The sequence below is a fragment of the Gorilla gorilla genome, chromosome 13, assembly GCF_029281585.2.
Source record: "Gorilla gorilla gorilla isolate KB3781 chromosome 13, NHGRI_mGorGor1-v2.1_pri, whole genome shotgun sequence".
NCBI lineage: Eukaryota > Metazoa > Chordata > Mammalia > Primates > Hominidae > Gorilla > Gorilla gorilla.
In genome coordinates this window covers 13,118,206-13,142,096 of record NC_073237.2, presented here as the reverse complement: position 1 = coordinate 13,142,096, position 23,891 = coordinate 13,118,206, and the positions used below count along the sequence as shown (strand labels likewise).

At 35.4% G+C, this 23,891-nt stretch overlaps 1 protein-coding gene across 1 annotated transcript in view; it reads left to right on the top strand.

The window, feature by feature from the left end:
• Window positions 1-23,891, top strand: part of LOC129524656 (B melanoma antigen 3-like) — a 50,599-nt gene that overhangs the window by 22,480 nt on the left and 4,228 nt on the right. The window contains exon 3 of the mRNA XM_055350934.1: window positions 19,349-19,511. Within this exon, the coding sequence (XP_055206909.1) occupies window positions 19,349-19,511 (163 nt within the window). The remainder of the gene's footprint in view (window positions 1-19,348; window positions 19,512-23,891) is intronic.

The window sequence follows — 23,891 nt, the reverse complement described above, 5'->3', positions numbered from 1 at the left end:
TCTCGCCTTGTTGTCCAGGCTGGCCTTGAACTCCTGGGCTCAAGTGATTCTCTTACCTTGGCCTCTCAAAGTGCTGGAATAACAGGTGTGGCCCCAGTCTGACCTTTGAAGCAAGGCATTGATTTTCCCTCTCTAGCTGTGAAAGTCCTAGATGGCATCTTCTTCTAATGGAAGGCTCTCTTGTCTACATAAAACACCTTGTTTAGTATAGCCACCTCCAGCAATGATCTTAGATAGATATTCTGGATAACTTGCTACAGCTTCCATGTCAGCACTTGCTGCTTCACTTTCCACTTTTATGTTATGACAAGAGCATTTTTCCTCATGAGCCAACCTCTACTTGCTTCCAGTTTTTCTTCTGCAGTTTTCTCACCTCTCTCATCCTTCATAGAACTGAAGAAGGTTAGAGCCTTGCTGTGGATTAGGCTTTTTGCTTAAGGGAATGTTGTGGCTGGTTGGATCTTCCATATGGACCACTAAAACTTTCTTCATATTAGCAATAAGATTGTTTCATGTTCACTGACATAGTGCTTTTAATTTTATTCAAGAATTTTTCGTTTACATTCATAATTGGCTGAGTGGTACAAGAGGCCTAGCTTTAGGCCTTTCTCACTTTTTGATATTCCTTCCCCACTAAGATTAATCATTTGTAGCTTTTCAGTTAAAGTGAGAGGCACGTGACTTTTCCTTTCCGTGAATTGTTTGGGCATTATATATGACTTCTGTTGCACTACAGTGTCAGAGTTGGTTGCTGCAGAGAGCACATATATTTCAAATTGCTGCTCTGCATTCTACGAATCACAATGACATAGTTACTGCTTGTCAGTATGTGTGTGTGTGTGTGTGTGCCACACATATTGCCCTGGCATCTTATTTATTTCTCTCATTACCAGTGCATACCTACCTATCATGTTAAAACAAGAAAAGGAGAAAAGTGGACTTTATATGTAACACTTTAGAGGCATAGTGGAATGTATATTATTATTAACAAATTAGATAGCAAAGCATTATATTTGTTATGCTAGAAGACTATGGCTGTGCTAAAAGAATATAATATATGTCAACATTGCCAGACTGGGCACTTCTCACAATATTCCCAACCAACAGGAATAAAACTAAAGGTCAGAAAAAAAATAGTAAATTAAAACAAAATTTTATCACAGCAGAATTTCTTCTCAAAAACAAAAAATGGAAATTAGGCTATAATTAAAGTAAGTTTTTCAATGGCTTGTTAGCCAAGCAAGGAAAACCATTACCAACAGTAGTTAATTAAATTATGTTTTATTATGGTAACCAAAGATGTGTCCATAGAAAATAAACTTTAAAAAAGACTATTAGCCTTTCAGTGAGAGTAATTGCTCTAAAAGTTAAGGACATTGGGAGTAGTATCAAGTCATTTTGGAAAGAAGGGTGAATGATTTTTCATGGTTTTCTTAGGCTTTTGATGGATGAATAGGTGTTACCAGTACTGTTCAGTTGTTACATATTCCAGAAGTCAGTGCTGAGTTTGAAGTGATTGAAGAACTAGTGTTTATGCATAGTCTATGTGAAACAACTACAAAAGAAAATATTTTCAGAAAAGTTGAGCAAACACTAACTTAGTACAACCTGAAGTGGAATCCGCTAAGATGCGTTACAGTTGATAGTGGCAAAAATAACTGTGGAGCAGAAAGACTTGAGTTGGACAAATTTACAAAGCTTGTTAAATGTCAGGTGTTTAAAGCCTGATTATTCATTGTATTATTTATAAGCAGGTACTTTGCAGAAAATATTTAAATCTGTCATGTTTTAGTGAACTATTATATAATAGTGTCAGCAGTGATTTTGACTTGCATTTGTGGACTTTATCATCAAATCCTATGAATTTTTGTTAGATATAGAGGCAGAATATACTGAATTGCCATTCTACATAGCAATTTAATGACTTGGCAGTGGTAAAGTTTTATTTCACTTTTTTGCGCTGAGGAATGAGATTGAAATTTTTCTGAATAATATTGCCCTCAACTGTTAAGTCAAATGTTTAATAGCTTTGAAAGTTGGCTTTTCCTATAGATTTTGTAATATTTTGTAACAAATTCACCTAAAATTACAAGGCAGAACTGTGATTATAAGTGAACCTTATACTGTGGTAAGGTCACTTCTACAAGAATAATGAATCATGAAAATCAAGAGAAAGAACAAATAGTAGGAAAATGTCTTCCAATTCCTTTTGGCCCTTCATATTTCCACTTAAACTCATAAGCTTTTAAAAAGATAATTATTTTTATTTATACTTAAAAAGATAATATAGGATAATATTTTTGTAAAAGAGTTCTTGAGATACAGCACTGAATGTAAAGGAAAATATTGGAGCATTCAACTACATTTGAGAAATAACTTCTGTTTATTAAAAGATACTGTAAGAATGAAAGCACAAGCCCTAATGAATATTCCTGTTTGATACTAAACCAAAGCTTGAGAAGTGGTAGTTTCTCAAGTTTTTCAAGTGGTTTGGTGCAATCTGAAGACTGCAATCCCATCAATGAACTTTATATCTTTACCCTTTAAAATTATAATTTATGGGCTGGGCGCAGTTGTTCACGCCTGTAATCCCAGCACTTTGGGAGGCTGAAGCGGGTGGATCACAAGGTCAGGAGCTCAAGACCAGCCTGGCCAAGATTGTGAAACCCCATCTCTACTAAAAATACAAAAATTAGCCAGGCATCGTAGCAGTCACCTGCAATCCCACCTACGGGGGTGGCCGAGGCAGAGAATCACTTGAACCCAGGAGGTGGAGGTTGCAGTGAGCCGAGATTGTGCCACTGCACTCCAGCGTGGGTGACAGAGTGAGACTCCATCTCAGACAAAAAAAAAAATTATATATATGTATATAAAATTTATTAGACTACCTTGCAATTTCAGGGGATCTTTTACCCATATATGATTTTATAAGATTACTAAGTGGTCTTTGGAAAATATTGGTTCACTGAGTGATCCAGATATTCCAACTATTGATACAGTTGTTTTTATTTGTTTTGTTTTGTTTGTTTGAGACAGAATCTCACTCTGTTGCCCAGGCTGGAATGCAGTGGTGCGATCTCACCTCACTTCCGTCTCCTGGGTTCAGGTGATGCTCATGCCTCAGCCTCCTGAGTAGCTGAGACTATAGGCATGCACCACCAGGCCCAGCTAATTTTCATATTTTTAGTAGAAATGGGGTTTCACTATGTTGGCTAGGCTGGTCTTGAACTCCTGACCTCCAGTGATCCCAAAGTGCTGGGATTACAAGTGTGAGCCAGCTTACCTAGTCCTACGTATTTTTAATAAGTAACAAAATTCACATTTGTTATAATCGACTGATCTCATCAGAAAAGTCTTTAAGTATTGGAATTAGTTAAGCTTACATTGTTGGTTGTAAGTTTTTCAAATCTTCTTATTGTCCACTCATGTTCTAAGTTGTTTTCCTTGAAGTGACAGGCTCACTTTATTCATTTTTGAAGAAATATGTCAGATAATCAAGTTTTAATAATTGTGGTTTCTTAGTTGTTCTTACATGTAAAAACAGTGTTCCATGAAAAAAGCAGTTATTTCAGTTTATAAATCACATGATCACAAATTCTTTCCTCAAGAAAAACTATGGTGTAACAATTATTTTACGCTTTATTTCTCGTTTTGTCACATAAATAATTAAAAGATGTGTATTCATGGATCAAGACTTAAAACATTAAAGATTTTTGCTGCTTCATCAGTGATATGCTCAATGATACTCTACATTATTTTTACTGTAGTTGTAATGCCAGTTGAGAATGTGACAACTTCTAATACAGCTTGGTGCCAGCTGCCTTCAGTTTTGGAAATGCATCAACAGTATTACCCACCATAGCTTTTGCATCATGTAACAATTTTTGCTTCAATTGTTAAACATTATTTTGGAAACTCAAGGAACAGTAAAGCCTGTTTTATTGCCCATATTTTTACTATTTGTTTGTTCTTTCTTCCTTCAGGATGTTCTGAGAATCCTTCTTTTTATCATTCTCCTTTCTGGTTCAATAACTTTTCTCACTATTCTTTTGGTGTAGTTTTGTCTCATGACTAATTTTTACTTGTCATTCATCTCACAATTTCTTGATTTCCCTTTCATTACTAATGGATGTTTTTGCTGGATGTAGAATTCTTTGTTGTCAGTTCTTTTAGGACTTGCAAAAATGTTATGCTGCTTTGTTCTGGCCTCCATCGTTTCAGGTGAGAAATCTGCTGTCATTTGAGTTGTTTTTCATCTGTGGATAAGGTGTCATTTCTCTTATTTATCTCAAGGTTTTTAAGTTTAGTCATTAGTTTTCAGAAGTTTATGATATATATTAGCATTGATTTATTTGTGTGTATCCTCTTAGGATTTATTCAATTTCTTGAATCTGTGGGTCTTCAAATAATTGTTCAGCTGCATCATGTTCCTTTTCTGAGATTCCAGTGACAGGAATGTTGCATCATTTATTATAGTCCCACAAGTGTCTTTAATGTCTTTTTAAATATATATATATATATATTTATTTGTTTATTTATTGTCAGAGTTTTGCTCTTTTGCCCAGGCTGGAGTGAAGTGGTACGATCTCAGCTCACTGCAGCCTCTGCCCCTGGGTCTAAGTGATTCTCCTTCCTCAGCCTCCTGAGTAGCTGGAATTATAGGTGTGTGCCACCATGCCCAGCTAACTTTTGTATTTTTATTAGAGACAGGGTTTTGCCACGTTGGCCAGGCTGGTCTTGAACTCCTCACCTGAGGTGATGCACCCATCTCGGCCTCCCAAAGTGCTAGGATTACAGGCCTGAGCGACCGCACCTGGCCACTGTTTTTTTTTTTTTTTTTTTAAATCAGTTCATTTTCTTCTCTAGGTTGGGTAATCTCTCCCATTTTGTTGTTCAGCTTAGTTTGTATTTTATTATTGCTGGCATATTTTTTAATTTTCAACTTGGTATTTGTTTCTTTCTTGATTTCTTTGCGAAACTTTGTATTGTTTCCTTTGTTTCAAAATTATGTTTGTAATTGCTTTTTTTTTTTTTTTTTTTTTTTGAGGTGGACTCTTGCTCTGTTGCCCAGGCTGGAATGCAGTAGAATTATCTCAGCTCACTGCAACCTCTGCTTCCTGGGTTCAAGTGATTCTCATGCCTCAGCCTCCCAAGTAGCTGGAATCACGGCGTGAACCACCATGCCTGGCTAATTTTTGTATTTTTAGTACAGATGGGGTTTCACAATGTTGGCCAAGCTGGTCTCGAACTCCTGACCTCTAGTGATCCAACCACCTCTGCCTCCCAAAGTGCTGGGATTACAGGCGTGAGCCACTGTGTCCAGCTGTAATTGCTTGTTGAAGCAGTTTTATAATATATAGTTTAAAATCTTTGATAGATAATTATGACATCTATAAATTCTCATGGTTTGCACGTTTCAACTATATTTTCAAATTCTTGTTCACATTTTCCTGGTTCTTAGTATGGTATGACATGTTATATTTGATTGAATCATTTGCATTTAAGTGTTGTGTTTTGAAGCTCTGCATTTTATTTAAATCCCCCCTTTTAGTAGGATTTATCTGAAACTTTGCTTTTGGGGTGGAGGTGGGGCCCAGCCTTGTTACTACTCCCAGGTGTATGTGAAGATTCCAGTTTCATAGTAGGCCTTTGTTGACTCATTGATGGAGACGTACACCTAGTAAATGCTGAGTCGGAATGAAAACTCTGGACTTGCATTATACCTTTGTGAATACCACCCTGGCTCAAAAGGTTCCTGCTTTTCACTTGGCCTCCACTGACACTGGGATGGAGGGGTGGTTAAGTTATCACTGGGCAGTGCTTTGAGTTTGGATTCTCCAGTAGGCCTCTCCTGTCATATCTCTGTAGAGGGAGGGATAGGGATATGTCCTTATCATTGGGTGGGTGTTGAACTCAGGCTCCCCACTTTTTTTCCACCCACACTCTAGAGGGAGGAAGCCACGTTACTGCTCAGTGGGTATGAGTGTCCTGTGTCCCCACTTGGCCTGCTGTGGTATCATGTTGTCTGTGGGTAGGAGTGGGGAATGGCTGACTATGTCCTCCTTTTAAGTCTTTGCAAAAGGTATATGGCTTGGGGTTTTATTTGTACCCTTTGGCTTAAACTGGTTGGTTGTTGTCTGTGAGTTTTTTTTTCTTGGTAGCCTGCCGCTTCCCTGCTTTTTTGACAAGAGACAGCCGAATTTTCTTGGAGTTTTACATATGCGTGTGCCTGTTGGTGTTTCTGAGTTGTCTGCTTCTCTAGAAACTTTTCTTGTATATATGAGTCAGAAAGGAAACCTAGGGAATTCATCCTCTTGTGTTTCTTGGCACCTGAAGCCCTAATTGGTCTGCCATCTCTCTACATTTTGTTGTCTTCCTTTGTTTGTCTTATGTATCACGGCCAAGGGTTTTTAAAGCTGTATTTAGTGGAAAGAACAGGGAAAAGTACATTTTCTGCATTTTGTCTGGAAGTGGAAGTCTGCATTCATTTTTGCCTTTTTTTCCCTGAATATAGAGTTCTGGGATGATTATGTTCTTCTTCTTCAAGCATTTAAAAGATGTTGCATTGTTTCCTGTCTTCCATGGTTTCTAATGAGAAGTCAGGTGTGGTGTCAGTAGTATCATTATTCCCATGTATATAATAATGTTTCGATATTCTCTGGCTGCTTTCAGGATTTTCTCTTTATCTTTGGTTTTCAGCAGTCTGACTATGATGTGCCTAGGTGTGGTTTTCTTTGTATTCATCGTGCTCGGGGGTTGCTGAGCTTCTTGAAAGTGTAAGTCGATATTTTTCACCAAATTTGTGAAAAGCTTGACTTTTATTTCTTACTCTTTTTCTGTCTCATCTCTCTCTCCTCTTCCTCTGTAACTCTAATTACATGAATGTTAGTATATTTGATATTTTGTAGATTACTGAGGGTCTGTTCATTTTCTTCCCAGTGTTTTTACTTTTAGTTCCTCAGAATAGATACACTATTCATGTATTTTCAAGGAGATGGACCAATTTTCTACCAATCTCTTGTTAAGCCCATCCACTAAAATTTTCATTGAAATCACTATACTTATTAGTTGTAGAATTTTCTTTTCTTTTATTTTGAGACAGGGTCTCTGCCGCCCAGGCTGGAGTGCAATGGCGCGATCTCGGCTCACAGCCACCTCCACCTCCCAGGTTCAAGCGATTCTCGTGCCTCAGCCTCTCAAGTAGCTGGGACTATAAGGTGCCCACCACCACACCCAGCTAATTTTTGTATTTTTAGTAGAGGTGGGGTTTTGCCATGTTGGCTAGGCTGCTCTCAAAATCCTGGCCTTAGGTGGTCCACCTTCCTCGGCCTTCCAGAGTGCTGGGATTACAGGCAGGAGCCATCGCGCCCAGGCTGAAACTCCATTTAAATATAGATTTTAGCCAACGATATTCCGCTTTTTTTCCAAGGGTAAAATGTCCTCCCATTCCAGCCAGTTTTTGGTTATTTACAGGTAACTTCAATTAGTTAGCTTTTACATTTTCTTCAGATTTGAGACATTTTAGGAAAGTTATTCTGATATTGGTCCCTATGCTGTTACCCAATAAATAAATAAATTTATGTGTGAGAGTCATTGTTTTGTTAAGGTATATTTTGCATACACTATAATTCACCCTTTCTAAGGTGTGTATTGAATGTGATTTGGTAAATATGAACAGTCATGTAATTACCATCATAGTCAAGATACAGAATAGACCCTTTACCCATAAATTCGCTCATGACCTTTTGAAGTTACTGCCTACCTCCCACTCCAGCTCCTGGCAATCACCGATCTGTTGCTTTCCTATAGTTTTGCCTTTTCTAGACTAATATATGAATGGAACCGTACAGTATAGAATCTTTTCCGTCTGCCTTTTTTTTGCTTAGCATAATCGTTTTGAGATTGGTCCATTCACTAGCTTACAGTTAAGTTTCGTTCAATTTTTGGCCAGTATATAAAGCTGCTGTGAGCATTTATGTAACATGCTTCGTTGTAGCTGTATCTTTTCATGTTTCTTGGGTAAATACCTAGGACTGGAATTTCTGACTTGTTGGAAATAATATTCTTAACTTTGGAAAACAGTTTCACAGTTTCTTAAAAAATGTCTGTATACTTTTCCATTTCTAGAGATCTGAGAGTTCCATTTGCTGTACATTGTTGCCAGCACTGGATATTGCCACTGTTTCTAAATTTTAGCCATCTGGTTGGCATTTAGTGACAATTTATTGTGGGTTTGATTTTGCATTCTCTGATGATTAATTAGATTGAGCCTCTTTTTATGTGTTTTTTTGCCATTTGTGTATCTTTGGTGACATGTCTGTTAAAGTATTTTGTCTCTACCACCATTTTTTTCCAGTTGATTTGCTTGTCATCTTCTTGAGTTGTGAGTTTTTTTTATATATTATTCACACAAGTCAGTTATTGGAGATGCATTTTATAAATATTTTTGCCTAATGTGTGACTTGTTTTCATTTATTTAGCAATGTTTATTGAACAGCAGAGGGTTTCATATTGATGACATTTGTTATTTGTTAATTTTTTGGAAGTTGAAAAAATTATGCTCTTTATGCTTTATTAAAAAATCTTTGCTTGCCGCAGTGTTACTTGTAGGTTTAAAAAATCCATTTATGGTTAAATTACACATGATAAGAGAATACAAGATAAGATTCATGTTTCTTTGTTTTCCATATGAATTATTTGGCAGTTCAAAAATCATTCTAAAAGATTATTTATTGCTCTCTTGAATTATCTTGGCCCCTTGGTCAAAAACTAATTGAATATGGGAAAGTTTGACTATTTCTGTATTTTCTGTTCTTCTGACTTATTTGTCTCTCCTTTTACCAAAACCAAACATAAAAAAGACTTTTTTTTCAAAATCATGAGTTGATATTTATGTTTTCATTTTAATTCAATAGCACAATTACATATCTTTAAAACAATTTTATACCTGTAGCTAAGCTATAGTTGTATACTTTCTTTTAATATCATCTTTCCTATAACTGAAAAAGTCATTAAAAGAAGAAAAGATTATTGTTTTTGTTTCAATTTCAAAGTAATCAAAACTAAGTGTACTAGTATTAAATAGTTAAAGATAGTAGATCAATAGTGAAATTTAATGTTGTTGCTTTTTGCTATCTTTTTTGAGTTTACTAGTGATGTAAAAGATTTGAGTTATTTGCTGTGATTATATAAATACTCTTTTGATGCATAATTCAGCTGTTAACATCATGTTAATTTGTGGCATTAATAATTTTACTGATAGCCCTTCTGTGATTCTGATTTTTGGTAGTGGTTTTTCCCTGGTAAGTAACATTTTGTCAGCTGGCAGGTACTGGAAATCTGCTTTATCACTTCTTTTTTAAGAAAAGTGGAAAACACAAACAGTTTGTTCACCAAAGTTATATTTCAAGGATTCCATTCAACCAGAATCTGGTTCACCTTATTGACTCAACTTGGGGGTATATGTACTAGATTTTTACATGCATCTGTTTGGAGAAACTCGTTTTATCTGTGTAATGTTTGTAAGACCAGAAGTTCTTTTACTGTTCTTGAAATAAAACTTTTAAGAAGCTGAGTATTCTTCTGTTAGTTTCAAATTTGGACTAAAATTACACCAAGGTTTTGGACTAAAGAGGAAGCAAATAATCTGTTCTTATGTTCTTAAAAGACATGATTTAAATTTAAGTGTATCCAACTAGATTCTTAGTGTGTCTGTGTTTACTCCTACTCAAATGAAAGCTTTTAAATTTTTTCCCACTTTTTGAAGTATTTAACTCTTCTGTAATATGCAGTGTTTTCTTATTAACTTTAAAGTTGTGTTAAGCAAACATGTTTAAATTAATATTTCAATTTCAAAAACCCTAACTTGAAACAATAAATTTTATCATTGTATACATTATGAACTTTTAAGAATAACCAAAAAAATGGGGGTGGATGTTTTATGTGGAAGTTATGTGTATCCCTTTTCTGCTTTTGGCTAAGGACAGATATCTTAGAATTAGCTTTATGGTGCATTCATCTATCTGATTATTTCAGTTAATATCATCTTAATATAATACAGGTTACTTGAGAAGAAAAACTCTTAACCCAGTATTGGAGAGATGCCAGGTAGGACACTAACCTTGATATAGGATTTCATGTGAGAAAGATAAAGGAAAATATTTTCCATTAAAAGTTGAGTTTTTATCTAAAATTCTCTTAATTTTCTAAAAAAACTTAATTTTTCTAAAAATATGTTGAAGAATTATATATAAAATTCACTTTGCTATATATAGAGCAAGTGAATAATAGGTACACATTTCTAGGAATACCCAAAATATTAGAACCTATATACCAAAATCACATCAGGAAACAAATAATAGCGTCCCAGACATTCCATTCAAGCCTCCTGTTGGTTACTATTCCTAACTCCCCAGAGACATGCACTATCATCTAGTAACAACATAGGTGAGTCTTGCCTATGTTTGTACTTTGCGTAATTGGCTTTGTACTTCGTATAATTGAGCTACTAAGTACTGTTATCTGTCATCTTTCACGTATATATTTGTGAGATAAATCCAAATTGTTCCTTCCAGTCGTTTATTTTTCTCCTTGATATATAGTATTCTGTTGTTAAGAGTACTATAATTTATTTATTTTACCGTTGGGCATTTTGAGGACTTTCAATTTGAGGTCATTATGAATTGTGTTCTGTGAACATTGCAGTACATTTCTTTTGGTTGACACTGAGAGTATTTTATGGATTCTAACCCCAAAGTGGTTACTTTCTTTTCTTACTTTCTTTTTTATTTTTTATTTTTTTGAGACAAAGTCCAGCTCTGTCCAGGCTGGAATGCAGTGGTGCAATCTTGGCTCACTGCAACCTCCACCTCCCGGGTTCAAGCGATTCTCCTACCTCAGCCTCTCGAGTAGCTAGGATTACAGGTGTGCACCACCACGCCTGGCTAATTTTTGTATTTTTTTTTTTTTTGGTAGAAATGGGGTTTTGCCATGTTGGCCAGGTTGGTCTCGAACTCCTTGTCTCAAGTGATCCGCCTGCCTTGGCCTCCCAAGGTGCTGGGATTACATGCACGAGCCACCGTGCCTGGTTATATGTTATTTTCTTACAACCTAAATAAAAGCCATTATGTAAACAAGACAAAATACTCAGTACATTTCCATAGTCGATGAATTTGTCTTTATTACTTGTATATAAATAATTATGAACTCCTTGAGTTCAGTTCCTTTTTCATTTCCTGACTCCATGGACTTGAACAAGGAAATTTAACCTCTCTGCTTCATTTGTAAAATGAAAAATAGTGATATCTACCTAAAGTGGTGGTGGTTAGATGGGAATAAAGTAATTTCTTTTTTTTGTTTTTTGTTTTTGTTTTTGTTTTTGTTTTTGAGATGGAGTCTCACTCTGTTGCCCAGGCTAGAGTGCAGTGGCATGATCTCAGCTCACTGCAACCTCTACCTCCTGGGTTCAACTGATTCTCCTGCCTCAGCCTTCCAAGTAGCTGGGATTACAGGCGCCTGCCACCAGGCCCAGCTAATTTTTGTATTTTTAATAGAAACGGGGTCTCACCATGTTGACCAGGGTGGTCTAAAACTCCTGACCTCAGGTGATCCACCCACCTCTGCCTTCCAAAGTGTTGGGATTACATGCGTGAGCCACTGTGCCTGGCATAGATGGGAATAAAGTAATTCTTATAAAGTACTTGGCTTAGCTGCTGGCAAATAATAATGCTTACTGATTCTTGCATATTACCCATAGTTTATTGGCTAACTTTATGTCTTCCTTAAATTATGAAATTGTATAAAGTATCCTTGTCTATTTTAAAATTATACTCATTTTTATAACTTACATGCTTTATTTGTATATATCCAGGATTCCAGATATTTGTAATTCAAATTGGAGGTTATTTTTTGTCATTTGATTTTTTTTTTCTGTAATGTGTGTTCTCACCACATAGAAGTTTTTACATTTTTATGTAGTCAGATTTATTCATGTTTTTATTTATGGTTATGTTAAAGATTATAGCTATTAGGGACCTATTTCTTCAGGGTTTATAATTTATGTATGTTGTTACAAATAGAGAAATTACTTTTCTTTGACCCAATAGGTAGAGGGCACTTTTGTGGACTCAGAAAGCTTGCCTCTCCTATTTTATTTTAGGAAAATTTCTGAGATTCTGCCTCCTCATTTCCAAGCCAGAGTTTAAAATATTTACATTTTTACTTCATAGTGTTAAGACATTGTGTAATGTAAGTATAATGTGTAAAAAAAAAAAAAATCTTAAAAATCTAATAGTGATTTGGCAGAGACCAAAGCATGGAGGGCCTTGAAATGCTGCTCTATTTGTTATCTATTATTATAAAGCAATTAACATAAACTTAATATCTTAAAACAGCACCCATTTACTTAGGTCAGAACTCAGGGCAGGCTCAACTGTGCTCTCTGTTTAAGGTCTCACAAGATTCAAATCAAGGTGTTACCTGGGTGGAGGCTCCAGGGGTGAATCCTCTTCTGGTGCACTCAGGTGTGGGAGGAATTCAGTTCTATGCAGTAATAGGGCTGAGCTCGCCATTTTCTTTTTCTTTTTTTTTTTTTTTTTGAGACAGAGTCTTGCTCTGTCGCACAGGCTGGAGTGCAGTGGTGCAGTCTCAGCTCACTGCAACCTCTGCCTCCTGGGTTCAAGTGATTCTCGTGCCTCAGCCTCCCAAGTGGCCGGAATTACAGGCGTGCACCACCACGCCGGCTAACTTTTTTCTTTTTTTTGTATTTTTAGTAGAAACGGGGTTTTACCATGTTAGCCAGGATGGTCTCGATCTCATGACCTCGTGATCCGCCTGCCTTGGCCTCCCAAAGTGCTGGGATTACAGGCATGAGCCACCACACCCTGCTGAGCTCACCATTTTCTTACTGCCTATTGGCTTGGGTCACTCTCAGTTCCTAGAGGCCACTCTTTGGTTTTTGCTCCTGGCTCTTTTTATCTTCAAAGATTTGTATTTTATCTTCAAAGATACACTGTATTTCAAACAGTGTATTGAAATGTTCCCTTGCTATGAATTTCCCTTTTGCTACTAGGTGGAGAAAACTCCACTTTCAAAGAGGTTATTTGATTAGATTAGGCAAATCTCCCTTTTGATTAATTGAAAGGTAGTTGATTGGTGGCTTTAATCATATCTGCAGAATTCCTTTGCCATATAATATATTAATGGCATTATCCTTGCCATGATATTTCATCATATTTACAGCCTCTGTATTAGGGTAGGAAATTTGGTGGGGTTGGTGGTATGCGGGCATTTTAGAATACTGCCTACCACACATTCTGTATTGAGGGGTTTGCGTGTGATTCAGAATATATTTGTATTCCTTTAGAAAGATTGCTGTGGCAGCAGGGAGGAGGATGTGGCAGAAAGGAAAGATACTGGCAGGAGAAAAATCCCACTCTTAGCAGTCTCCATTTTGATTTTGTAATGTCGTTTGATGTTATTTTTTAGCAGATGTTTCAATCAGAAATGTGTGTTTAATAGTATGCCAACTAGAATGATTAGCCTGGACCAGAACAAGAGTCATGAGTCAGTCATTGAACTGTTCATTACTTCAGGTCAATTCATATACAGAATAATTTCATAGATTAGGCTTTATTTCAGTCAGCTTTATTTCACTTTCTAAAGTGAGCAGTTGTTTAAACCTCGGATCTCATTAACAGCATTTTAATAAACACAGTATTAGGGTGGGTTTACTTCCCTAGATTGCGAATCTCATGGATTATATGTTGATTCTTATTGGCTTAATTTTTGAATCGGGCATTATTTATTGTAATTCTTTAGTCTTACAGTTTTGCATGTTTGAAGCTATATTTTTTTCCTCTGAATACAACATTTGCCACGTCTCAGAGATTTTTTTGATGTTTCTTAATCATTTAAAAATAATACATGATTTTTCTTCTTGATTGAAACTCTGCCGTTATATAGAAAGGACTTTTAAATTTTGCCAGTGGATAGATTTGGAAGTTTTTCCTTATATTGTGAATTTCTAATTTTTATTGTATTAGGTCTAGGGACGCATCTGCTTTTACTGGATATAACCTAGGAAATACCTGCTTTTTAAAATATGTGGACATTTCTTTATGACCATACATGTGAATTTTTTTTTGAAAATTCTATGTACATTTGAATAGAATGCTTTCTCTATTTTTGGAATTCAGAGATCTGTGTGTATTTTATGTGTCTGTTTGAATCAAACCCGATCATTGTTATTATTTATTTCATATCTACTTAATATCCTGATTTGAGAGCTATGTTAAAGTCTAATCTGTGCATGTTATTTCTACTCAGCTTTACTTTCTACATGTGACATATATTTATTAGGTGTATAAACTTTAATGACTATGGCTTCTTTTGGAATTTACACTGTAACATAAAACTTATGTTATTATGAATTATTATCTTTGACTTGTTCACTGCTTTTTAGTTTAAATTCTGTTTCTTTGAAATTATTGCTGTACCTGCATTTTTTGGATAGCGTTTGTGTTTTTTCCCCTCAAGTCTGTTTTTGAATTGTGTATGTCACTGTGCATTGTGCATATGTATGAGTATATATATATATATAGCCGCTCCTGTGTTGCTGTAAAGAAATACCTGTCGCTGGGTAATTGATAACAAAAAGAGGTTTAATTGGCTCATGATTCTGCAGACAGTACAGGAAGTGTGGTGCTGGCATCTGCTTCTGGTGAGGGCTTCAAGAAGTTTGAAATCATTTAGCTGGGTGCGGTAGCAGGTGCCTGTAATCCCAGCTACTCAGGAGACTGAGGCAGGAGAATCGCTTGAACCTGGGGGGCGGAGGTTGCAGTGAGCCGAGATCGGGCCATTGCACTCCAGCCTGGGCAACAGAGTGAAACTCTGTCTCAAAAAGAAAAAAAATAATAAATAATAAATTTTAAAAAAAAGTTTGAAATAATGGTGGAAGGAGAAGGGGGAGCAGGCATCTCACATAGCAAGAACAGGAGCAAAGGAGACGGGTGGAGATGCCATACACTTTTGAACAACCAGATCTTGTGAGAACTCACTCGTTATCGCAAGGACAGCATCAAGCCATGAGGGATTTTCCCCCATGACCAAAACACCTCCCATAAGGCCCCACCTCCAACATCGGGGATTACATTTCAACATGAAATTTTGGTGGGGACAAATATCCAAAGTATTTCATTCATTTTATATTATATATGTGTACACACACACACACACACATACATAAATGAAGTCTGTAGTATAGTTACATGTAAAATATGTGTATGTGTTAAGTAGTATATTTTGCATATTTTGAAAGTTGCTGCCTTTTACTAGAGAATTTAACCTATTTACATTTGTTATCCATGGACTTGAATGTTAGCTTAACAGACATTAAAATTTTGGTTTTAAATAATTTTTTATAGACCTAGGAAAATAATGATTTTTGGGGGGTTTCTTTTTAATTCAGTATTGGTAATGAGAACTGATGCCCGATTCTTCTTTTTTTGTAATGTTCTGTTTCCTTTTTTATGTGGCTCCAAGAATTTTCCTTTTATCCTTGTTATTTCAAACTTTCTGGGAAGTTTTTACCTGAAGCTGCCATTCAGGGAGTTTAAGGAGGCAGTGTTACAGATCAAGAGTGAGTATTTTTGTAGGGATATAGAGATAAGTGGAATAGTGATAATGACTCTTTGGGTTTTAGGTCCCTCATCTGTTGAATGAGGATTATGCTTAATTAAATGTTAGCTTTTATTATTAGATATATACATAACTTTTCCTTTAGAATTTTGGTGATTATAATCCCTCCTATTTTCTCCCTTTCTGGTACTCATGTAAAACAGACGTTGCACCTTCTGGATCAGATTTTCATGTCATTCTACCTCTTTCTCTTGCTTTCCATCTTTGTTCTTTATTACTGCATCCTGGGAGAATCCTAGTTGCCTAACACTGGAAACAGATTGGTGAAGATTAAAAACAAATTTGGAGCATGGGGAGCCTTACAATACTTATTTATTAGAGCACGTAGCTTAAAACCATTGCTATAGTTGGTACAGAATAAATACTGGATAATTAATTAAATGAACTGTGGAATATTTAACTTCTTGGTATTTTTTTATGATACAACTTTAATCTCAGAAATTTTGTTCATTCTGTTGTGTTTTATAGATACATTTTGACAGATTATTTCAATCTATTAAATAAAAGTTTTCAAAATTCCTCAGACTCATTCTTAAAATTGGTAATATGAGTTCTCACTGAATTTTTGTTGTTGTTATTGTGTTCTTGGATTAATATGGGAAAATATTATTATAACATGTTACTTTTTTTCCTTTTCTTACTCCCTGTCTTTTTAATGATGAATAGAAGTAAAAAGAAAAAATGCTGTCTAGGAATTTTCATTATTGATTCAAATAAACCATTTAGTTGATAAACCATTTAAGGGCTTTTTTTTTTTTAATTTTTATAGACAAGTTCTCACTTTTGTTGCCCAGGCTAGAGTGCAGTAGCGTGATCACAGCTCACTGCAGCCTCAACCTCCTGGGCTCAAGCAATTTTCCCACCCCAGGCTCATGAGTAGCTGGGACTATAGGTGCATGCCACCATGCCTACCTAATTATTGTATTTTTTGTAGAGATGGAGTTTCACCATGTTGCCCAAGCTGGTTTCGAACTCCTGAGCTCAAATGATCCACCTGCCTCAGCCTCCGAAAGTGCTGGTGTTAAAAGCGTGAGCCACCATGCCCGGCCAAGAGCTGTTTACTTTATCCCTCCTCCCCAAATGTTAATTTGCTTTGTAATTGTTACTTATGTATTATATATTACTTATTATATTATTAATATCTTAACTTGCTTGATTTCTTTTATGTGTAGTATATAAGAGTGTTGACATTTGAGAAGTTCCCTGTAGAAATCTATTCTTTGATATTGTCTATGATTTTACAAGTCCTTTTTATTTGGTGTAGGAAGATACATTCCAGACTGTGTATATATAGTAAACATGTTCTTTTAATGCCGAGTGCTCTTCATTAGCTATTTAATTGTAACATATGGGTTTGAGGCGTTCCCCTAAATGTAGTGTTTTATTTTCCTTCTTTTATTCACTGATATCTTTATATGATATTGTAAATTAGTATGTTAGATATATTCCAGTACTTTTCATAATAGTTTAGCTAATATAATATTTTTCATTGCAGATATGATTAAGAGAACATATTGGTGTTTCTAAAATGAGAAAGACATTGAGAAGCTGGTCAATTTAAATTATTTTCTGTTATTATATACTTACCTCTCATTATATTTTATCTGCCAAGATTATTTTTAGTGCAAAAGGCTTCTGCAAAACTTGCCATATGGTATCAAAATAAGCGATTTTAGATTTTAACAATTTAGCAGAAATTAGTTATGTTAATGAGTTGTTACAAACATTTTTCAACAGATTGTACTTTTTCTTTTGACATTTATGTGACCTTTCTGTTTGGACATTTAGACTACCAAGGTGTTGTATTTGCAGTTAATTCTGGGTTCTGTTAATGCACTAAACATATTTAGATACCTTGGGAGTTACAATATAAAAAATTACCTGTTTTGTAAAAGCTGGTTATTACACTTTATCAATGAAGACAAATATTTATTTTTTTCTGTGTTTCTAATGCATTAATACCCTTGAGTGCCAAAATAGCACTGAAATGTTATTCTGTATACTTATAAATATTATATAAAATTAAAGTGTCACAACAGTAATTAGTGTTTATGAGTTATTTAGAAGCTTCTCCTGCTTCAGCCTCCTGAGTAGCTGGGACTACAGGTGCCCGCCACCACGTCCGGCTAATTTTTTGTATTTTCAGTAGAGATGGAGTTTCACTGTGTCAGCCAGGATGGGCTCGATCTCCTGACCTCGTGATCCGCCCGCCTTGGCCTTCCAAAGTGCCGGGATTACAGGTGTGAGCCACCGGGCTGGCCAAAGTTTTGTATCTCTTTCTTTTCTTCTTTCTGATTCAGCCCTCAGGAGTCATTTAGCTTTGTTACGTTGATTCAATGCAGTAGACTGATGACAGTGATGAAGAGTTTGATAGTATGTGAGATACAGATTTACGCAGAAAACATTGAAAACAATTATAATTTTAACTACTGTAGTCCCTGGTTAATTAGCAGAATATAAAGTCAGTGTAGTAACATGTGAAGATATCCACAGTAATGTTAGCAGGGTCCAACTGTCTCTGCTACGTGAGGCTCCAGTTATCTCAGCTAAGCTGTTTATGAGCCACACTCACAAACAAGATCACCAAAAGTTAAGTCTTTTTGGTATATGTATAGGAACACCTATCTATTAGGAACTGTTTGAAGCAGCATTTTTGGTGCTTTGGATACAAGGATAGTATGTTGCCTCAATTGAAGGATCTTGGATTAGGATGAGAAAAAGGTAAACTGATCATGTAATGGCATAATCAAGTAGGTACCATGTAACGGTGTAAACAAAAATTTATGTTAGTCATTTCCCACAGAGAGATTTAATACTGTATAGTACAGGGCCCATCAGACTCTCTTCAAAGAAAATAATGCTCAAAATGGGCTTGGGAGAATGAGGAAGAGTTTGTGAATCATTCTAAGGGAAAACTGAATAAGTAAATGCAACATTTTACATAATTTCTTCTGACTTCTTATGTGTTCACTTGCCCTAGACTGCCCCTCTTCTTTGGGGCTTATTTCTGTGCGTTTTACCACTTGCAAGATAATGGAGGCAGGTTGAAATGGGAAAGATACCAGATGACTAATTTTTTCCCCCACATTTCCATCTTTTGTTAAGAAATTTGAAGTTGATTGCTACATTGAAGTATGTAGTTTTGTTGTTTTTTTTTTGTGAGTCTTTAACCATTTGTGTCCCTGTTAACTTATAATTGATGAGTTTATTTTGTATTTATTTTTAGGCAGGGTAAAAAATAGTAATATGTCTCATAAATAATATATGTTCCTATTACTAGTTTTGGTGGGATTTAAAAACTTTATAATAATCCTCAATATAGAAACCTGCCCCTTTAACCATATTACTATTTGCTTTTAAAAAAAAAAATCTTTAGGTTTTGTTTCAAAAATGCTTCACAATTTATTTTTGAAAATATAAGGAATGAAATTCTAACTTTCTAATTTGAATGGAAGGATGAGTTCGTAGCACACGAGGCACTAAATTGAGTAATGTAGATTTTATTATTTTTAACGAATCTTTTGTTTAATATTTTGCAGGTTCAATTTGTTTACTTGTGATGCACAGAGAGTTTTTTATACCTTCCCAGCTTATATTTGAATATTCCTTTTCAAGGTTTTATAAAGAGATTTCTCTCCTTTACCCCTTTCAGCGATGTGCATTTTGTAAGCGCTTTGGGGCCACTATCAAATTCTGTGAAGAGAAATGTACCCAGATGTATCATTATCCTTGTGCTGCGGGAGCCGGCTCCTTTCAGGATTTCAGTCACATCTTCCTGCTTTGTCCAGAACACATTGACCAAGCTCCTGAAAGATGTAAGTTCACTACGGATAGACTTTCAAACTTCAACCAATGTATTTACTGAAAATAACAAATGTTGTAAATTCCCTGAGTGTTATTCTACTTGTATTAAAAGGTAATAATACATAATCTTTAAAATCTGAGGGATCGTTGCCAGGGATTGTTGGGTAGGGAAATGTTATCAACGGTTTCATTGAAATTAAATCCAAAAAGTTATTTCCTCAGAAAAATCAAATAAAGTTTGCATGTTTTTTATTCTTAAAACATTTTAAAAACCACTGTATAAAGATGTAAATAGGGACTGTGCAGTATTTCTGACATACACTATAAAATTATTAAAAAGCCAATCAGTATTCAACATCTTTTACACTAAAAAGCCATCCAGTTGAAGAATTAGAAGACAGTTCACTCAGGTGTTATTTCAGGATTTACGTTAATAGGAACACCAAATACTTCTGAAATTCTTGGAAATTGTGTATCCCTGATAGGTGTGATAGAAATCTCTGCTGGCACATTTTCATGATTCATCTATCTTAGTCATCTGTAATCTGCAGTTGTGCTGTTTTTCTTTCTTTTCCAAATAGTATTTTATAATTCAATGAAAATGTTTAAATGCTTGAAATTTACATTATACAGGAAATTATAACTCTACTATTGTATCATTAAATAGAGATCTCTCCTTTTTCTTACTATGTGTTTTCCCAATGAGCATGTATATTTTGGGATCTTTTTTCTCCTAGTCTATTGAATTTCCAATCTTATTATGAAACTTCCATGATATTTTATTCAGTCTTTTTTATGTCACCTCTTAGTTACCTAATGTTAGCTTTTACCTGTTCCTTAGCAATGTTGATAAAAGCTTTTTTTTCCTATCTTCTCCAGGTCTGTGAAACATAAGTATAGCTACCCCAGGCTTAAACTAATCTCAAATATGGTTAGTGTACATGATCATTACCCTTTATCTTTGTTGAGTACCCTAATTTCATTTTCCATTAAAATTATTTTGTGTCCACATATGTAATCATATCACCCTTAGTAACCTAGTGTACAGACAAATTATAGGTAAGGCAAACTAAAATTTTAAATTATATTTAAGCTAATAAGGGATTTAAAGTTTTAAAATGCTTTAGATTGTACACTCTTCAATCTGGAAGAGAAGAACTTTCATGCACAGCGACTGATGTGGCTACTATTTATGTACTGAGTTACTTCAGCAAGTGCATAAACTGGCAGTTATCAGAGTGGATTATATTCTGGGTGGCATAATAAATATACTTTGTCATCTCAATAAAACAATTTTATGTGTATGTAAGAATCTGAATTTCATTCAGCCTTTTGTGTAGTCATACTTTAGACCTCAGTAAACAACATGCAAACTTGTATAAGAATGTTGCTCTAATGTTAGAACAGTTTTTTACTCAATGGCAGTGCTACTTTCTACTGAAAACTGTGTTCTAATAGTGTATACCTTCAGTTACATGTTAGCAATCATAAATCAGTTTGTAAAATAATAAACTAAATACTGAGGTGAGATAATTTGCTGTTGTTGATCATGTATATAATGAAAGGTTTATGGCAACATAAAGCTAAAAGATATACTAAAATTATGAGTACTCTGCCTTTTTCCAAAATAGACTTATGGAGACTCATAAAAATACATGAGCAATAGGATAAAACTAAAAATAAGTAAGGAAATTTGGCAATGGAAAATTTAGATAGGATAAATATGAAGATAATAGAGAGACCCCCCAAAAATATGTAATTCCAGACAAACCACAAATTTGGCCCCATACCTTTTCAACAGTCAATACAAAGGACATATGAGCCCTTAATCTGATTCTTACTATTTATAACATCACTTGATATAATGGTATAATAATAAGACATCCCTTGATAGAATGCAATGAAAAATTGTCTTAAAGTAGCCAACTTGCAGTAGAAAAATACCAGTTTCATAGGGCTGTTTCTTATAGCAGCCTTCAAATTAAGTCAGTGGTATAAAATCAAGGCCTAAATGACTAAATTAGATTCCTTTGTTTTTTTTTTTTTTTTTTTTTTTGAGACGGAGTCTCGCTCTGTCACCCTGGCTGGAATGCAGTGGCATGGCCTTGGCTCACTGCAAACTCCACTTTCCGGGTTCAGGCGATTTCTCCTGCCTCAGCCTCCCAAGTAGGTGGGATTACAGGCGCACACCATAACACCCGGCTAATTTTTTGTATTTTTAGTAGAGACGGGGTTTCGCTATGTTGGCTAGATTTGTCTCGGACTCCTGACCTCATGATCTGCCCGTCTCAGCCTCCCAAACTGCTGGGATACAGAGGTGTGAGCCATCGTGCCCGGCCTCCTTGGGGATCTTAAACAGTGCATTCTAACTACACAGCGTTCTGACCCATCTGTTAAGACGATCATAATCTTGGATTAAGTTCCAAGGATATAATTTAAAGAATATTGCAGATAGGATGTTTTGTCACCTTTTTAACATCTTTTATAAATATTTCTTCCTATCCTAATTGTGTGTCATGGCAGAAGTTACTTTTTATGCTTTTAAAATGATACTGTCTGAAATCATAGTGTTATTATGAGGGTTAAATGAAAACAATGAATGGAATTCACATAACATTGTGCCTTGTATATATTAATTGCTTTAAAAAGCGTAGTTATTTTACCTCCTATCTAAGGCTTAAGTTATGAGAATGATAATACATATTGAGTATATGTATTTTCTGTTGCTTCCTAAAGGGCAGAGCAGTAGCTGTGATAGTTGACTGAGTTAGGAGTAAGGTTGACATCTTTTTATAAAAGTTGAGAAATTTAACAAAATCATGCATCTCATTATAAAGAAATCCACTAAAGAGAGTATCTGCGAAGAAGGCCAAGATTTTCATCAGGAAACACTTTTAGGGTGCTGTGTCATAGGTAAATGGCTGGTCATTGTTGCAACATTATTTTCATGATGATACAAGGATACATTAACCTTGTCTGGAAATTTTACACTAAAAATCCATCTAGGAGATACAACCAGATATACTTCCTGAATAGGAAAAGTGAATGGTAAGAAGCCAATCATGCAAGATAAGAGGAAAGAACATTCCAGGGAGAGGGAACTGACCACTACACAGACCTTGAGGAGTGGACTTGGCATGATTCATGAACAGACAGCATGTCATTTTACTTGGAGCATAGTAGCCTACTAGGTGGGGGTAGTAGAGACATCATCAAGGTGAACAAAGGCTAGATCATGTAGGCTTGTAAGCAAGGGAAGGAGTTTGGGTTCTGTTCAGTCTGCAATGAGAAGTTTTTGCAAGGTTTAAACATGGAAATGCTACATATCTTAATTCACCCCCTGTTCCTCAATGTATTTACTCATCATTTAGCTTTAATTCCTTTTACTTCACTTAAGCTTTAACTCCAGCCTCTTTTCTTTGGTTATCTTTGTATTTCTTGGCATTAAGTCCTGCTGCTTTTCTTTTACCCTAAATTCTGTCAGTCTTCTGACCTTTCTTATCTACCTGCCAATGATATGGTCTAGCCTCTTTGGATGACATCCATGATTTATTTTTTCTTTCCAGAGATTCTCTTTTATAGACAAATCACTCAGCCCAGTGTCCTGCCAGTAATGAAAATTGGCAGATGGTAGGGTGTGATGGAAATTAGAAAGCAATGCTGATTTGGTCCTTCTTCAATTTACACTATATGACAGCTATTTTGACTTTTCTTGATGTTCACCAATGCTTTTATTCTTATGTGTTGTCTGGGCTTTCTTAAGCAATAGTTTCATCAAGTTTAAGGATCTGTGATAAGCTCTGTTCTAATTTATGCTCAATGTTTTTGTCTTTTTTATTTATCTCTTCTCTTTTTACAGCTGTCTCTTAGGAAATGACCTTCTCTAAAGATGATCATTTTGTTTCCTCTCACTTTTCTCCTGCCATAAGAACCTTGCTCCCTTTACTCCATTTAGCTTCATTGTATGCCACTGTTGGCATTTCATGTCTACTTTTGTGTATACTCAAATACTCATCACTTTCATTGATCACTAGTAAAGTTTACTGAGGAGTCAATTTGATTAGTAGTCAAGAGCCTGATCTTAGAAGCCAAATAGACCTGGATTTTACTCCTCTCCCCTCTTAAGTTATCTTTAGTTATAGCCTGTCTTTTTGCTTTTTCAACTGTTTAAAGAAAAATTTCTTAGTTGATTATTGCTTTAAACTTAATGTCTCTGGCTTACAGACATGTGTGTCTAAATATTCATATTTAATTTCTGTGATGACACCAAACCTATCCAGTAGTATCGATAATCTTCTTATACATGACCTCCATAAGGTTGTTTCAGTATTCCCACACATCTTCTCCCTGACTGGGAGGGTTGGAACCAACCTCATTTCTTTGTGTAGTGC